Source organism: Hypomesus transpacificus, chromosome 22 (genome assembly GCF_021917145.1).
Source record: "Hypomesus transpacificus isolate Combined female chromosome 22, fHypTra1, whole genome shotgun sequence".
NCBI classification, from domain to species: Eukaryota; Metazoa; Chordata; class Actinopteri; order Osmeriformes; family Osmeridae; genus Hypomesus; species Hypomesus transpacificus.
This window is the reverse complement of record NC_061081.1, coordinates 799,337-818,618: the sequence shown is the minus strand read 5'-3', so window position 1 is coordinate 818,618 and position 19,282 is coordinate 799,337. Positions and strand designations below refer to the sequence as shown.

Below are 19,282 nucleotides of genomic sequence, written 5' to 3'. Positions count from 1 at the left end.
CTTTATTCTGCCTTCACACCCAAAACCTGTATACTGTTTTTAAATATTTATGAGGAAAGCAGAAGATGTCTTGTATTTACCTTCATCCTCACAAATATGATATGGTTCGAACAATGATATGGAGTGTGTGCAGAAGACAGCGAAGAAAGGAGGAGGAGAGGTGGGAGCAAAAAAGAAAAAGAAAACTCTGAATTGACAGTATTTCTTCTTGGATGGAAAATGTGGGGAGATATTCTGGGCCCCGGGAGTGTTTGGTTGGGCGAGCGTTTTATTTGAACAGGGCGTCAGGAGCTGCAAAGCCTGGTGTTATGATTCATTAAAAGTGCGACGTGATAGGAATTGTGATGCAGTGGGGATCAGCTGGGGAGACTTGGACTGGATGTGTGAGAAAGGGAGAAACAGAAGGTGTGTGTGTGCAAGTACAGGGACAGCCTTACCAGATCATTGTGTTTTAGGTCCTTACATAACATGATGTTCTTCTACTAGCTATTTCTATTAATCAGTGGCTGTAGCACAGAAAAAGACAGAGATTGAATGCACACATGCACAACTATGTAAACACACAAAGCATACCTACTGTGCAAGAGTACCTCTATTTCCCATAAAGACATAGTTAGATAAGGAGTCCAACTGGGAATGTTGGCTCTCTATGCCTCCAGTACAGTCTGACCTGCAGGGTTACACGGTGCATGCAAAGACCACACCTCACAGCAATTTACCATATTCTTAGATTTATATTGAAATCCACACCCCCACCCAACTTTGGTGCTCCAGAACCAGTAAGTTGCCAAACAATCTCCCCTTTCCTGACCACTTTCCACGCTACCGTGCTAACATCGCTGATCACTAAGTCCTGGCGCCGTGGCCCCTCCCACCAAGGTGACGTTGGAGGCGTTTTCCCGCCTCCGACAGAGGTGGCTTCTTGAATCATGAATATACATCTATAGCCAGGCGTTTGTAACCGTGGCAATGCTATTACCTGGGCTCAAGGTTAATTTGATCATTGCTATTTTTACCCTATCTTTGGTATTCAAGGTTCTTCTGTGAAGGGGCATAGACGTTCTCTGTGGGGGGCGGAGAAAGAATGAGTGCTTTTGTTGTTGTAATAAAGTACAAATGTACTGTGAGGCTTTCAATCACACTGAATAGGCAAAATGACGTGTCCCCTGAATCAAACACATACAGTAATGCTGACTTCTTTTACATCTGATTTGATAGTGGTTCCAAATCTCTTGGCTCCCTCATTAAAACGGGGATAGGCAGCATTGCCCCTTTAGGAGAATGCATGGAGTGCGTTCTTGAAAAGCATCTCCCCCATTACCCTCCACCCATCACTATTCTCTCTCTCTCTCTCTCTCTCTCTCTCTCTCTCTCTCTCACTCTCTCTCTGTCTCTGTCTCTCTGTCTCTCTGTCTCTCTCTCTCTGCACATGGCCCACACATGTGCCCCTACATTATGTGTGAGGCGGTGCGTGAACGTGTACTCCGACCATGGAGATACGCCTGCTGTGTGCCTGGGTAGAGCTGGGATTCGCAGAATGGCACTGCCCAGGCTCAGGGTGATGCCAAACGGGCGAGGCACCAGACAGATCATGGAAAGCAGAGATGGATCACTACTTCACATTCTGAACAGACAATGTGTGCGTGTGTGTGTGTGTTTCACTTTGACATTCTCTCAAACGGGCCTGCATGTGCCAAAAGGCATTCTAACTCTTGTGCAAATTTGACCTTCTCTGTTTGATATTTCTATGCAGAGTAATACATTCCAAATTGTGTGGGACGCGTTGAAACAAGAATCATAAATGTTCTTACAATGACCCATCTGATATTTCATATCGGCTTTACACGCAAACACAGCAGAGGCATAATCCTCTCATTATTAATTAGTCATTGTGGACTATAACTGTGAAAAATTGAACTTTAGGACATTTGACTAGAAGATTTTCACATTTTAACTTTGTGTAATGTAGTTAGATTAGTTAGTGGGTGTTTTCGCACACACCTGATTGCTACACGCAAGACAGCAGGTGTGCAGTTGTTTGACCAATGGCCATCTGGGACAAGTAATCCTTCATTTGCAAAAAGGTCAAGAGGCAAGGTTACATTCAGGACAAACAGGCACCAACATGTGTGTGCCCCCCTTATCCCCCACAACCTTCTATGTCTTTGTTCCTTAACATTTTGAGACCTTTTGTGCTTCTGGGTCCGAATCTTAAAGTTGACCTTTTCAGAAATAAACCCTGTAAATTATAATGAGCAGTGTCTGATGCCTTGTAGTGGTGAATAAACCAGTCCACTGTTGTTTTAGCCCTGTCTGCCTATTCACTTCATTGACCAAAGTGTGAAAAGGTTAAAAATTCTAGACAAAATAAAAAAAAAAGACAAAATTCTGTACAAACTATATACAGTATAATCCCTGATAAAAATTTGAATCCTACTAGATGCCGAACTCTTTGTTCCTCCTCCAGATAGCAAATTGGACTGTTATGCTTTCATGAACCAAAATACAGTGCCCTCCAAAAGTATTGGAACAGTGAGGCGAATTCCTTTATTTTTGCTGTAGACTGAAAACATTTGGGCTTGACATCAAATAATGAACGTGAGACCAGAGATCAACGTTTCAGCTTTTATTTCCAGGTATTTACATCAGGATCTGATGCACAACTAAGAAAATATCACATTTTGTTTGAATCCACCCATTTGTCATGTGATCAAAAGTATTGGAACAGATATACTTAAAACATATTTAAGTGAATAAGACTTAATATTTAGTTGCAAATCCTTTGCTTTCAATAACTGCAGCAAGTCTGTGACCCATTGACGTCACCAAACTTTTGCATTCTTCCTTTTTGATGCTTTCCCAGGCTTTCACTGCAGCCTCTTTCAGTTGTTGTTTGTTTTGTGGGGTTCCTCCCTTCAGTCTCCTCTTAAGCAGGTAAAATGCATGCTCTATAGGGTTTAAGTCTGGAGATTGACTTGGCCAGTCTAATACCTTCCATTTCTTGCCCCTGATGAACTCCTTTGTTGTTTTGGCAGTGTGTTTTGGGTCGTTATCTTGCTGCATGATGAAGGCTCTGCCAATCAGTTTGGTTGCATCTTTCCTTAAATTGGCAGACAAAATTCTGACAAGTCTACAGAAAGACAAGTTTCTGTAGACTTCCGAGTTCATTTTGCTGCTGCCATCATGTGTTACATCCTCAATGAAGATTAATGAGCCCGTCCCAGAAGAAGCCATGCAAGCCCAAGCCATGACATTACCTCCGCCGTGTTTCACAGATGAGCTTGTGTGTTTGGGATCATGAGCAGTTCCTTTCTTTCTCCAAACTTTAGCCTTTCCATCACTTTGGTAAAAGTTAATCTTTGTCTCATCAGTCCATAAAACTTTGTCCCAGAATTTTTGAGGTTCATCTCTGTACTTTTTGGCAAATTCCAGCCTGGCCTTCCTATTCTTCTTGCTAATGAGTGGTTTGCATCTTCTGGTGTAGCCCTTGTACTTTTGTTCATGAAGTCTTCTGCGAACAGTAGATAGTGATACCTTCACTCCTGCCATCTGGAGGTTGTTGCTGATCTCACTAACAGTTGTTTTAGGGTCTTTCCTTACAGCTCTCACAATGTTTCTGTCATCAACTGCTGATGTTTTCCTTGGTCTACCTGTTCGACGTCTGTTACTTTATGCACCAGTAGTTTTCTTCTTCTTCAGGACATTCCAAATGGTTGTACTGGCTATGGCCAATGTTTCTGCAATGGCTCTGATTGATTTTCCATCTTCTCTAAGACTCACAATTGCTTGTTTTTCACCCAAAGACAGCGCTCTGGTTTTCATGTTGTTTTCACCTCTGAATACAGTCTGCATAGACAAAACCTATCTTACCCAATCTGAACCTGAGTGTAGACATTCAGTGGTATTTATTGATTGAATAATGTATGTAATAGGACACACCTGGGCAACAAAACACACCTGTCAGTCACATGTTCCAATACTTTTGCTCACGTGACAAATGGGTGGGTTCGAACAAAAAGGTGATATTTTCTAATTTGTGCATCAGATCCTGATGTAAATACCTGGAAATAAAAGCTGAAACGTTGATCTCTGGTTTCACATTCATCGTTTGATGTCAAGCCCAAATGTTTTCAGTCTACAGCAAAAATAAAGGAATTGGCCTCACTGTTCCAATACTTTTGGAGGGCACTGTATCTTTAAAAATAGTAGCTAGTACTTTGGAGAAAATTGTATCCCATTTGTTTAATAGCTGCACTTCCAATTCTGATCATTTACTGCTTTGGAGTGAAGGGCAACATTTTGCTGTGACTAGCCGCCCTTAGCAACAGACAGTGAGGCTGGATGGAGGGTGAAAGAGACTTGGGTACTCTGCATTGTGCTCTACAGCTGTCTGATAGGAAGCCTGCGAGGCTGGCCTGAGAAGGTCTGGAGTTAACGTGCAGAATGGGCCGGGCCCTGTTCTGCTAACCACCTGGCAGCTGTCCAGCTGGAGGAAGCCCGGGCTTGGCCAGCGACACACAGCCCGCTCTCTTTCTTGTGGTTGTGGTTTCATACGCTGTGACTTCCCTCCACCGCTCAACCATTAAACTACACATACAATAAACACCACTGGCAGATTTGCTTGCCAATTGGTGAAAAAAAAACATGTTGGCAACAGTATAGCTTCCTCTATGTAAACAACTACCTTCCCCACCCCCACCCAATTCACCCACCCACCACCGTACCACTCATCTTCCGGCCTCTGCAGAATGCCAAATGACTGGTTGGAGGTGACAGTGATTGCTTGTGACAGCTAATGTGTTGGGTTGCTGGCAACATGTGTCAGTGCAAGTGTGCTTTATCCTAGATTCAGAGTGAGGACATCTCAGAATATATGCTGATAAAAGGGAAGAAAAGGTCGCTTATGGGGTGAAAAAAATTAATGGTGCATGCTTTTTTCTTCGGTACATTTGTTTTGTGGCAATTTTTTTTTTTAAACTCCAGGGTTCTTCACAAAAATAATTGTATTACAATGAAGAATGTGACGTGTATCAGGGCAGACTGTATTACTGAATTTAAACAAATAAGATACTTAATAGTTTACGGGGGCTTTGTAAGCAAGCTCCCTGTGTCATTTGTGTTTTGAAGACATTCTTATACCACTTTACTGGTGTATTGTTTATCAAGTTTTAAACATTGCGACGTCAGTTTTTACACATCGATGACATTGAATGTTTGTTTCAGCGAGATCTATATGCATCTTTGCCAAAACGTGAAAAAGAAAGACAAAGATACTATTTCATAAACTCATAAATTGCAGCTGGCAGAGTTGGCCGTCAGACAAGTCGAGGGGATTGCACTCTTGTCAGGGCCAAAGCCATTGTTTACTGTCCCGTAAAGCAAACTCAAAAGCCCAGATGCAATCTTCAAAGCTCAGTAACGGAGCAAGGAGGCTTGGGGTCAGGTTGCAGCATAGTCAGATGGCATTAGGGTCAGATAGCTGAGCGGTTAGGAATCGGGCTAGTAATCAGAAGGTTGCCAGTTCGATTCCTGGCCGTGCCAAAGGACGTTGCGTCCTTGGGCAAGGGATTCACCCTACTTGCCTCGGGGAGAATAACTCTGTACTTTCTGTAAGTCGCTCTGGATAAGAGCGTCTGCTAAATGACTACATGTAGACAAGGAAAGGTTGGATGCTGCTTCTCCGTCAATGATAAAGGTGGCAGTGACGCTGGAAATCAGAGCTTGGGTGTAAGTGTTGTATTCAAACACTGCTGACCACAAGGCTCATCTTGGCTGACCACATTCCTCCCTCCTCCTTAAGCCAGCCCCTACACAGCTTAGTAAGGTGAGGGCAAACAAGTGCCCGGATGTCCCAAGAGAAGGTATGGACGACGACATGAGCTTGTGAAACCCCCCTGCCCTCACCACAATGGATAATCTCAACACATTAGGGATTTGCCTTTCCTGTTTGTCCTCACTGGTGTAAGCTGGTGTCTAGAGGTTGAAGGTGTGCAAGACAGGTGTGGGCAAGCAGACAGGCTTTCAGTTGCTTCCAACTGCAGGCCCGTGGATTGTGGAGCAGTCTAAGGGAGGAGGAAAAAGGGGAGGGGAAGGATTTTGAATTTTCAACGCCAGGGGAGGTCCAGGTCACAAGTTCACAAGTTGCTGAATCTGGAAGATGGAGGCCCTTGTAAAAGAAATCCAGTCCTGTGGCTTTGAAGTAGGTCTGTTTATGTGCAGGTTTCTAAAACAGATTAGGCTAAACAGGCCACCGTTACACCGAAAGGCGGAGAAAACACTGCCTCATAACTCTGTTTGGATAGATTTACTGTACAACCAACTTGGGTTTGTGAGTTTACTGTACATTCATAGCGTACAGTTGGTTTTATCCCAAGAGGGAGGAAAATTTGTGTTTGACTCGACAAGACGCTCTTTGTTTAACCGTCCATTATGTGTTTAACCTTTTTGTGTTTTGGACCAAAAACTCTTGTTTGGGGTTTTGCTCCATTTCCAATGTTGGGAAAATCCCAGCTCATGCTTGATAGTTTATTTCTTAAGAATTGACCCAGGATAGGTTTGCCAGCTACCTATTCTTGGCTTTGCCCATATTAAATACCAAGTATGGAGAGTTGGCAAAAGTTCCTGGAAATTGAGCAACAAAAAACAAGTTCACTAATAGATCACAGCACCAGGCTTGTGAGATGTATTCCTCCAAATCCAAAATAACACTGTCTTAGTGCCACAACATAGCTGTTCTATTTAATGGCCGTTGATCAAGACAGGGTCTTTGTCCAATCACAGAAATAGGAGGATGCAATAATTAGTCAGAATTAGCAATCATGGCCATCATTCTAGGTTTTCATAGCTCCTGTCCTCTTATGTACATGTTAACATGGGGAGTGAAAGGTTTTCTGAGGAAACCAAGATAACTGTCAGATTTGTGCTGTAAAGCCGTTCTTTTCAGCCTTGACCTTGTAATAAAAGTGAACATTTACGACGCATGACCAGACCATGGCTAAGACATCTACTGCAGACCTTAATAAACGAACACTGAGTCATATTACATGACTAAGATCATACAGTATGAATTTCATTACTACCCCTTCCTCTGCTTCTCTCTCTCCCTTTTTTTCTTTTTTTTTTTGACAGCCAAGAATTATGGGAACTCCCAACAACCAAAGATATTTCTATGTGCCAAAATAACAGGCTGTCACATTGCTGGTAGATTCATGCTGGCAGACTAGCAACCCGGATTGGTTGTTTTATCTCATTCAGGTGATTAGGTCTAAGGTCGGCTCACTACTTGTGACAGTTGACTTGGTCCCTCAGGCTTAGTTCGAGACACTGCAATTACCACAAACTCTATTCACCCCCTCCCTCTCTCTCCCCCAGGGATAGATGAATATACTCTGAATATGTGCTGTTGATTATCTTCTCAGTTGAGTGCTACTTACAAATGTCTCCTTTATCAAAAATAAATAATAATAAAGATCCCACAGACACTTCATTCCATTCCGACCTCAGCTGTGTGAACTCAGCACTGGAGCGAGTGAGGTGAGCTGCACAGAGCCTCAGAGTACTGCTTCAACTACCAGTGTGTCCAGAGGAGAGGGAGCCAGCCAGACGCCTGTTGCCCAGATTCAGTGTAGCACTAAACAAAGCCTCTACCTGTGTTAGGAGAGGGAAATCTAAAGGAGCCATCTGACTTGTGCCAGGGTGTACTACTACATATTTAGCAAGAAAAGTACTGAAGGTTGAGGACGTACAGTACAACACATGTACTGTAGATCCAGGTGATAGCGATCAGGCTATCACATATGCACATTAACTGACTGCCAAACGGGATTATTACAACAAGAAAGCAAAGAACTAGAAAATCAAGATATGTTGTATTAGAAAAGGTCAGAGAAAGTTTGTAGGTAAGGTATAGTCAGTTGTGTTAATGAGTAAACACAAACAAACCAAAAAACAGGTCCAAGAAGGAATGCAATTATGGCAACAGATGGAATCACACCACAAACAAAAGCCTTGTTAGTCTGCAGATTTTTTTTTTTTCAATTGACCTTATAATACCATGATATGCCCACTTGAGGTTCATATTTTTTTCCCCATTGAAAAATGTAGCAAACATGTATATGTCTATAGCTAACTCTTCAGTCCTTCCTTAAATCAAAATGAAATGAGATTGGAATGGGATTCAACATTGACACAACTATAACTGGACTAAGAGGCCTATCATGTATCTGTGTGCTCGGGTACTAGGGAGCACTCCCTTGCCAGGGTCACCTTCAATAGAAAAGCTACTCTATGGTGGAGCTTACTTGCTGTATATTACCCAGAAGCCCCCACCTTCCGTCTCTCTTCGGGAGGTGGTGAGTGGGCGTTGCCCTGATGTTTATACTCTTTCACTGTGGTTACATAACTCGTTTTGCCCTCTCTTCCCCTCACTCTCTCTTTGTCTATCTCCTTTTGTTGGTTTTAAACCAATCTACCTTTAGCTTTGTCTACATTTGGCTGTGTGGTTTACATAAGTGCTCTAGCTGACCCAGACTGAGAGAGAGAGAGAGACACAGAGAGAGAGACACACGCACACAGGCCACTGCAGGAGCTATTGTTTGTGGAGCTGAGGGTGCTTCATTTCAGAAAGGCTGATCCACTTGTCTGAAACCCGGTGAAAATCCTCTGCAATGGGTCAGTGTATGTGACATGTAGCTCATGGATGACACACCCCCACACCCCCACACCCATGAGCATAACCCCCTGACCTCTACACTGTACACCCTCTGTACCACAGTGGATGCTCTGTAGGCACTCTACAGGGTGTACGTGTGTCTGGGTGTGCGTGTCAGAGAGAGTGGGGACAGCCGCACATGCATGACAACAGCATTGTTTTCTGTACAACAGGCTCCTTTTGTGGTCACCGTGGCTGTTGACTGTCACTGTGATGCTAATGTACTTATGTGGGTCAGCAAGTTCGATTCCCTCACTTGGTACTTGTCCTGTCCACCCTCATCGCCCGTGAAATCATCTAAGGGCCTGTAATTCACCCCTAATGCATTTATGCTTGCAACCTGTGGATGACGCCTCCCCTTAATGTGTTTCTCCTTGTCCCGTCTGTTTTATGACTTCCTGTTCAGTTGCCATGGCAACGGGGCTAATGTATCCTAGACACGAAGTTCAGAGAACCTTTGACCCTTTGCTGCCTCGAGAGTCCCTATTGGACTGTGATCCATAGTGACTCACTCATGGGGTGGGGGGCAGAATAACCCCCTTTGGTTAAAGAAAGGGCCGACCGAAAAATAAAAATAAATTGAGACTAGGTATTAATCCCTTGGGCTAAAACCCAAATGTGAATAACTCTTGCGCTAATCCTCCCGTCCCCTTGGCTCATAAAACAATAACTTAGACTATATATCCAACATCTCATATTTGAGTAATCTTTGCCTGGCTAACCGACCTCTGCTTGGAGATAGTCCGCGCTGACTAAGCATTCTGTGCGTGGCTGAGAAATGAGGCATATGTGTAAACGATTCAGAGTATGCTCCTAGTGTGACATCCAGATTAGTTAAAGAGAGCTGCTTTCGAATTTGAGCACACACATCTGGCCCCCGCTGGTCCCTGAACACAGACACTCAGCTTTAGTTACTTCCTCACATTGAGAATCTTTGCACCTTCAAATATCACCTATTCCCCAGAGAGAAATGGAGAGAGAGAGTGTGGGACAAAGAAAGAGCAAGTGAAACAAAGACAAAAAAGGAAAAGAGAAAGAAAGATTATTATGCCTAGAGTAGTCAAGTATTTGAATGTCCTCAATTTTTCTCCCTGTTTCTTGCTGTCTATTGAGAACTGCATGCACCTCAGTCTGCACAGTCACTGTGCAGGCCAGCCCAGCTGTCTGTGTGCTAGCTTCTGGCTGTTTCATAAGCAGAGAGGGAGAATGACCTACATACAAGGCAGAGGGAGGGGAAGTCACCTTGTCTGGGGGCTGGCGGGCTTGGCGAGTGAGCTGGCTGGCGTGCGGGCGGGAGAAAGACAAGGGGTATTGGGTTTTAATTGTGACGCAGCAGAGGTAGCAACTGGCCGACCGGACTGGACCGGAAACTCTGTGTTGTTTGTTCCAGTTTGAAGCTGTGAAGCATAGTTTGTATGTAGACAGGAGGAAACACATTCACCCAGAATGCAAAGGTGAACTTGCACCCGAACAGACTAACTCCCACGTATCAAAAATGAAACAGTAACGCAGATACACGGCCCATTGCCAGATACTGTAGATCTACTCAGACAAACACCTCACCAGAGACTCCTCTAAATGCCCTAACAAATTGAATGTGTGTGTAGATGGACGGGGGGGAATTAGATCAGTGCTCATGATTGTATCTCAGTGTGCTGTTGGTTTAGATCCCCCCCACAGCCAATCCTGAAAGAAGGGTGTGTGTGTGTGTGTGTGTGTGTGTGTCTGGAAGAGAAGACAGCTCATTTGATGAGGGATGTTGGGAGAATGCTAACCAGACAATCACCTTGCGTGTTATTGATTGAGATGAGAGAGGGGTAATTAAGCAAGAAAGACGGTAGGGGAGCTGCTGCTGCTGTCTTAATACGACATGTCCTGTTTTTGTACCTATTCAGTTGTTCTTGTTTTGGCTTATTTGTGTGTGTGTGTGTGTGTGCGTGTGTGTTTGTGTGTGTATCTCTGTCAGTCTGTGGATACTTCATTTCTACAGGGTCAATGTGCTGTAGCTTCCATTAATCGTATAAATAACCAACAAAACCCTTTTGTTGAGACTTGGTTGTTATGAGACGCCCGTTCCAAGTACCAGCACCAGATGTTATATTTCTCTGCCATCTGAATTTCTTATACAGATTGTTAATATGTGCTGTTCAAGACTCTGCCTACTGTACTGCTGTACGTTTACACCCTCCACTAAGACCTGTAAGCCATGTGCCACCAACTCAAAGGGTCACTTTCAGAGCGATACACAAACTCAATGTTGTGAAAACTGGAGAAAGAAACTGTCAGGTTTCAGTGGACAAACAATCACATACTGCTAAACTGAGTCAGCCCAAAAATATTTTGGGAAATTCGCCTGGGTACGTTACCTACCAAATATACTTATTTCCTTCCCTGACTCCTCTCCTCCATCAGATCCATCCCTTTATTTTACTTTGGGGATCTGGGAGATTGATTTAATGGAGGGATGTCACTTAAATTATAGATTTGAACCTGATTTAGCTAATTACATAAGCACTCATGGACTCACGCATTTTTCTCCAAAGACTGAATACAATTGGCTGACTGAATAATGAACACACGTGTCCTGAATTGACTTTTTTTGTGTGCATAATACACTTTACATAAATTGCCTCACAAATAGGTGGAGTTATGTCGCAGTTAGTAATGGAAAAAGAAACAGGAAGTATTCATAGGCCGTGCTTGACTTGACTGTGGACTGTAGAAGGCGGCAGGAGGAGGAGCATGCACCCCAACACATCATTGGATCCGTAGTGGGAAAAGGTCAGCTGCTTCAGGTTCCTCGGGGTAAACATCAGAAATGATCTCACCTGGTCTGCTCACACGGAAAAGGTGGTCAAAGCGGCCCGGAAACACCTCTTCTTCTTGAGGAGATTTAAGAAGTTTGGCATGGACTCGGTTATCCTCACAAACTTCTACAGATGTACTATAGAGAGCATACTGACTGGTTGTATCACAGTGTGGTATGGGAGCTGCACAGACAGGGCCCGCATGCCCTATGTAGTGTGGTCAGGTCTGCTGAGTTCATCATTGGCAGGAAGCTCCCTGCCCAACAGGACACCGACCACACACGATGCCTCAGGAAAGCTGGCAGGATTCTAAGAGACTGTTACCACCCATCCTTCAGTCTTTTTACTCTGTTACCTTCTGGCAGGCGATACCAAAGCATTTGGTCTCGCACACGAAGACTTAACTACAGTTTCTTTCCAAGGGCCATCAGGCTTTTGAATGAACATTGATACACTGTTGACACTTCTCACTATCCATTGTCACTTTCAGCAACTGGTTGCACTTTCAGCCACTGGTTGCACTTTCAGCTACTGGTTGCACTTTCAGCTACTGGTTGCACTTTCAGCAACTGGTTGCACTTTCAGCTACTGGTTGCACTTTCAGCAACTGGTTGCACTTTCAGCTACTGGTTGCACTTTCAGCTACTGGTTGCACTTTCAGCAACTGGTTGCACTTTCAGCAACTGGTTGCACTTTCAGCTACTGGTTGCACTTTCAGCAACTGGTTGCACTTTCAGCTACTGGTCGCACTTTCAGCTACTGGTTGCACTTTCAGCTACTGGTTGCACTTTCAGCAACTGGTTGCACTTTCAGCTACTGGTTGCATCAGCAATTTTGCTATAACTGTACCAGACCTGTCTTAGGTTAGTATAGGTAATTAGGTTAGTATAGGTAAATATATGTATTAGAGGTTTAGTATAACATATTGTATATTATTTTGTATATTAGGAGGTTTATTATATTATATTTTAGTTTATCATAGGTGTAATCTATGTACTGAGTACTCATATGTCATGTTATGCCAGGTTGCCTTGCATTGTCTTGTCGTAAGAATTTCAGTCCCCAGTCTGAACTTGTGTTGATCTGATAATAAAAGACTTGAACTTGTTACAGAGGGGTCAAGAGGTTTACATGTGTCATCAGTAAATGGAGACCTGGACGGTCTATGACTAAGTCATTATCTTGGTCTTCGATAACGGGTTTCACTTCTGGGCCCCTGAGGATGATTAACTAGATTGTGTGCCAAGAAACAGAACAGGATGTAAACAATGAGCCTAGCCCTGAGCATGAAGGAGCATTCTTCTGACAATAGGTCAGCTGATTGATATGGCTTTCCTCACGGGGAGTCAAAAGGAAAACAGTTCATAAAGATACGTGTTCATCCCCTAAAGATGTCCAGACTTAGGGTTAAGTATTGTGGTACTTAAAAGAGTATTAAACAAAGTTGTTGTCCCTAGCTAATGTTCCTTTCAAATTAATGTAATTAAAGCCTAAACCCCTAACTAGACGAAACTACAATTTGTGCCTTTAAAATAGCTAAAATTGGTCTTGACATCCCCCACTGTTGTACTTACCTTTGAACTTGAAAGCTTTTGTGCTTAAGATGTGCTGATTATTTCAGGTGTCTGTGTTTACTTTGCTCTGGGTACAAAGATCCATTGTTTATTTTGACCCTAACCCTATCTCTCTGACCCATGACCACAGTCAAAACAGACAGATAAACAGTTGGGAGTGAAAACCGAAAAACAAGAAGGCGTTGTGTTGTTGTTCCTCATCTTTGACCTACTGGATACCAGCTATAGTATTATGACAGCCTGCTTCATGCAGTTAAATGCAATTTCATGTCCCTGCTTTCTCATGTTCCATCTCAATTTTCTAGTTGAATCTTTCTCAATCTAAATTTGTTATTGAAGGTCAATTTCCGCACCTCTTTCTCCTTCTCTCTGCTCTTTGTTTTCGTCAGCCTGTTGGTTACCTCATTAATTATGACGGTCGGTGTCAACTCTCCTCACCAGGGTTATACTAGACCTCTAGCAGCGCTAACCCCTTCCGTTTTGGGTTGTCCCTTAAGGACTAGAAACGTTCCTGCGCATCGTCTAGGGTGGGAACGTTCCACAGCGTTCCAGACATCATAATGTTGCCGTTTGACCTGACTTTGGTCCGGCGATAGGTTTTGCGATGAAGCTAAAGGACGTGTCTTTTTGTGTTTCTGCTTCCACAGCTCATCGTTGAGGCAACCGTCATCAACTGCCAAGGTGTGTCTGGTGTGCGGGGACGAAGCCTCGGGATGTCACTATGGAGTGGTCACATGCGGCAGCTGCAAAGTCTTCTTCAAGAGAGCAGTAGAAGGTATGGTTTATAATTTGATGTTTTATTGTCAGAACAACAACGATCGTTCAAGTCAAGTTCAAGTCTTTTATTTGTCAGGTGCACAGAGCAACACAAGGTTAGACTGGGCACTGAAATTCTTAAGACAAGACAACGCAAGCACTTGGCATAACATAACATATAAGTACACAGAACAAATTTACATCTATGCTGAGCTTAGATAAGTGAACTTCCTAAATATACAGATAGCAATAAATAAACGACTATACTAACCCTAACACTAAAACTTCCTAAATTACAGATAACAATAAATAGTACGCTATACTAACCCTAATACACAAAAAAAAAAAAAAAACCTGTTACAACCCTATAAACTAATCTAACCTAAATGGAGTACAGTGCAGTAGTGCAAATTTACAGATCAGTGACTTTGTCAATGACCAAACAGGAGCCTGGTGGCGAGGTACAGTAGTGCAATGTTACTGAAAGAGCAACCAGTAGCTGAAAGTGACAGTGTATAAGTGACTAGTGTGCAGTAAAAATGTCCATATCAGTGTCCATTGAGAAGCCTGATGACCCTTGGGTAGAAACTGTTGTCCAGTCTGCGTGTGCGCGACCGGATGCTGCGGTAACGCCTGCCAGAAGGCAACGGGGTAAAGAGACTGAAGGATGGGTGGGAACAGTCTCTTAGAATCCTGCTGGCTTTCCTAAGGCAACGTGTGTGGTAGGTGTCCTGTAGGGCTGGGAGCTTCCTGCCGATGATGAACTCAGCGTCTGCTGTATGTTGGAGTTTAAGTCTAAACACTTGGTACTGCCCTCTTCAAAATGACAGGCCTGTGTGTGGAACTCAAACTGTATAACGATTATGCCATAAAAATCAAAAAACGGTACATTAACTTTAAAAGCCTACATGCTGTTGGTGGTTTTGTATATAGCATTACAATAATTAGCAACCATTTTGATAGTCATTTGGGTTGTGTCTGTACTTCAACCCCTTTATTTGAAGCAGCAGGTGAAAATGCTGCTGCATATCCATGTGACAGTTGGCAAAAAAGTGTAGAAGACTTGCACAGAAATGGGTTAGATTCCCCAGTCAGTTCATGCAGGCTTTCCGTCCAAGTTCTGAAAAAAGTCATAAACTGATGTTGGTGAGTTTAGTATTTTTGCCCCCTAACGGGTGGGTTGGCTCTAGAATGATATCTCTCATCAAGAAAAACATTAATCTAAATATGTGAGTTGGACATCTTGACTTTTTGTATTTTACAATGTTTATAGCCCAGGTTGAATGCACAGCCATAAATATCCTCATGCACAATATGCAGTTACTGGTTACTGCTCTATACTTCATCTTTGCTTACAGGAAATCACCAGGTTCAAAATCTGCATTTTATTTCTGCCTCTTTCCTGAGGCATAGGTCTTAACTCATTTTAGGGCAGCGTTTGAATGTAAAACACACTCACACATTTCAGCGAGCAACCAAACAAGCAAACACAATGAGGCAGGCAGTCAGCCAGTCAGCCGGACAGACAGCAAACCAGCCACAGTCCTGGAGGGTGCTTCCCCAAATCTTGAGAGGAACAACAGTCAAGTCTTATCAAATCATGTCCTAATTCGATGACATTTACAGTCAATATGTTGCCCTCCAAACTGAATTATGCCCCCCAATGCTTATCGAATCAGAAATGCCATCGTTCGGCTCCAAGTGTGCCTAAAGGGAAGGGGTCACAAATGACAAATTAATCTCTATGGATTTGTGTTCTGTCATAGATGTCTGTGAGAATCTACTTCATGGATGAATTCCCCAGTCTGTTCAGCTTAGTTATTGTTGTTTTTATAGATTAAAATATTTGAGTTATTATTGTCCACAGATCTATGCTCAAACACACTGGATATGCTAAGAGCTAAGTGCCAACCAAGAAGAGGTAGAAGTATGTGGAATCTCACTCCCACGGCTAAAATTGAACCAACTACTGTCTTGTTATCTTGTTCAATCAACCTATACCCAACATTATTATGTCCTTACGCTCCATATCATTTTCCATGTACGGTACGCTTCTTCTGTGACCACACAAAAGCAAGGGGGATTGACAGGTATTCTATGCTTCATTTAGCATGAGGTGCAAGCTAATGAAGTACTTTGTTGGTACACTAGAGACCAGTTTATCCCCAGGATTCCAAGCTACGAAACATCCCTGTGGGGCTAAGGACTTGACAAGGGTGAGCTTGCACACCACCATCAAGGTTGTGTACGTCGCATGCCAACAAAGAGGTGCGCCACTTTCCTGGTGCTTCAGTTACCTCACCTGACCTGGAGTCAGCTGCAAACATAAAATAGAGGGAAAAGGTTGGAGGGAGAGAGAGGGGTAGCACAGAGAGAGGGGGGGGGGACATCTTTAAAGTAGAAAGAGACAGAGGACAGAAGGGAGGATGGGAAGTAAGGAAGGAGATAGAAGGAAAGTGGAGGGAGATTGATGCAGAATGGAGGGGCAGAGATGGAGTGAGTGGGAGGAAGCGGAGAAGGAGAGGGTGAAAGAAAGAGGAAAGGGAGGGGGATAAAAAGAATGAGCTGAAGCGATGTGTCAGCAGTGAGCTCTGAAGGAGTGTAAGTGGGGATGTGAGTCGACGTTCCACTCCTTCCTCTCCCTCCTTCCTCCTCCGCTCACTAAAATCTGAGGCGTTTGTGGGTGAGATATGTGAGGTGACTTCACAGTTCGGCCATCAGTGCAGCTGGGGGAATAATCACACTTCATTTCTGCAAAACTGGGCTAACAAACGTTCTCCCTCCAAGATTGTTCAGGCTCATTAGTCCAGTTCTACTGACTCAGACTTGATTATGGAGCTAATTGACTAGCATGTGTTGGTTAGCATGTGTTGACTAGCAAGTGTTGACTAGTATGTGTTGGCTAGCATGTGTTGGCTAGTCGGCGCCTTTGATTAAACCATGCCGAGGACATGACTTCACATTTCTTGTGGCCTACCAAAGGTAGAGGAGATCTTCCAGAGAGAGTTATTCCTTTAGTCAAATACTATTTCAAATTCCACTAACTAGCTAGCTAGCTAACTAAATACTGTAACTAACTTAACTAAAGTGGTGCTCAATTAAGCTTTCCTGGCACAATGCAAACCAATGGTCCCACACAATACCAATATATTTTGGACTTAAAACAAATCCTCAATACCACTACATTTCAACGGGGCTTTTTACCAGACCAGCTTTCTTCGCCACCCGTAACAATCTGTCATGGCAGGTTTAGCACTCTGAGACAATTTTCCTTAGCCGTTGCTCTCTCATTCAGAGCTAATCTCAAGTTGTGCTACTGAGATCCACATTGCAGGGATACTACATTTAAAATTTGCATCAGTGTAATCTAGCGTGTATCTTTTATTCAAGGCGATATGATATATTGTCTTCTCAATGCAAATGAGCAAACAATGCATTCTTTATGGAAAGTCTTGCCACAGCTGCTCATGACTCAAGAGGTTTTGGTTTATGTACTGAAGACTATATTTTACCAAGCCTAGATCTCTTTGTACTGTATAAACATATCTTAATTATTTTAACAAACAAATACTTTGATTCCTAAAAAAAAAATCCACAGATACAATGCTTAACAATAGATGTTTATCTTCTGTCAATAATTTACATTCTCACCTTCTAGGGGACTACCCACCATTAACCCACCACTGTGGATCTGTGTGTGTGTGTGTATGTGTGTGTGGGCACGTGTAGATACAAGCCAGCTGTATCCGGTCTCTGTGTGGCTAGTTGGAGAACTTCGACAGTCTAATTATTCTGTGCTAACTGTTTTCCCCCAAATATCACGTGTCTTGGTTTTAGATGTACTCATCTAAGTGAAATATTTTTCTATTTGGCTGGAAGCAACTGAACACTGAATGGCAAAGTTTACAGGGACAACAACCAGCCTTGTTAAAGGCTGGCTGGAGACTGGTTACCATGACGCTGATGTGCTATCTGTCCCGCCTCTCCTGCATGGGGCATCTGAGGACAAGCCTGGTACAGTTTAAACACAGAGTGATGTGCCGATGTACCAATGAGATATAGTTCCAGGAGAAGCTCCCCCTCCCCTCCCTCCCTCAATTCTACATCACAGAGGGTTAGGGTTGCCTGGGGGGGTGTGAGTCTCAAATAACTGCAGCTTGGAAGTTAGCCATGGTGTCTAAAACCCTTCAATTATGTTTATAATGTCCTTTGATAAGGTGATTAACATAGTCAGCACACTACTGGGATCCCTGTTATATTGTACACACGCACACACGTTAAACAGAAACAGATGAATGACAAATTGGAACTTTCCGCAACACTGGAAACAGATGCCATAAGCCTGAACAGGCTCGAACATTTGAAGGAATTGCATACAGCACATTCCAAACCTGTATAATAGTTCTGAATGTTTATGCGACCACAATAACGGCCACCACTAACAAGAAATCTAAAACATGAACGTATGGTTGGTGTTGCGGATAACCAACATTGCCAGGGCAGGCTTTAGAGCAATCCATACAATCTGCATTAGACTGGAATTAATACCACAACCTAAATGTAAGTGTGTCACCCCAGCACTCAATAATAACCCTAAGGAAAAGCAGCTTAGGGTGGGCCACCTGTACCTTAATCCAGAAGACCAGTTAGAACAACAGTACAGGGTCTTGACTGCAAAGGACTTTGATACACCTGACCTAAATAAACATGTATAGGATATTGTGGGTCAGGGTGGGGGGTGCTGGCTGGACTTCAGAGTGTGTCTGACGGTGGTCCCCAAAGCTGACAGCACATGAAAGCTGAAGGCACAGTAGACACTCTTAAGGTTTGCCTTTGCCTGCCAGTGAAATGGATGCAAATGAAAATACATCGTAATGGCTATATTTCATAAGTCGAGCAATGAATTATTGAACACACAAACCTCAGGTGTCCTTTATTGACCTTGGCCTGGGGTAAACCAAGCCACACATGCCTGGCCCTGTGGCACTCAGAGGGGAAGGGGGGGGTATAATATCAAACCATCTCTTCCTCAAACGATGCCATACCTTTGTTCTTTGACATCAATGCAAAATGGGTTGGCGGTGCTTGGCAGGATACATCTTTTGTGTTTAACCAAATAGGACACCAAATCTGATCTCTTTTCTTTTTTTTTATCAGTGTTTTCACAAGCGATCGGTTTGCTGTTGATACGGTTTGGTGTGTTGGCGTGTCGGTTGATTGTTGATTATTGTATGTATGTTCTATGTATGTGTGCTTGTACCGTGTGGCAAGTTGATATCTTAGACTTGTTCAAAGGCTTGTTGTCTTTCATTGTTTAGTCTGCACCTCATATATCAAGTTAGACAAACCACTGTGCAATTAGCCCAGACATGTATCTGCTGGAGCTAAAGTATAACATTGCACAGAACTACTTGCAAAACAAGAGAATATTTATG

General features: G+C 43.2%; 1 protein-coding gene across 2 annotated transcripts in view; it reads left to right on the top strand.

The window, feature by feature from the left end:
* The window catches only part of nr3c2 (nuclear receptor subfamily 3, group C, member 2), a 59,382-nt gene that overhangs the window by 21,535 nt on the left and 18,565 nt on the right, over positions 1-19,282 (top strand). For both annotated transcript variants that reach the window (XM_047045915.1, XM_047045914.1), the window contains exon 3: positions 13,739-13,866. In XM_047045915.1, coding sequence (XP_046901871.1) covers positions 13,739-13,866 — 128 coding nt within the window. The remainder of the gene's footprint in view (positions 1-13,738; positions 13,867-19,282) is intronic.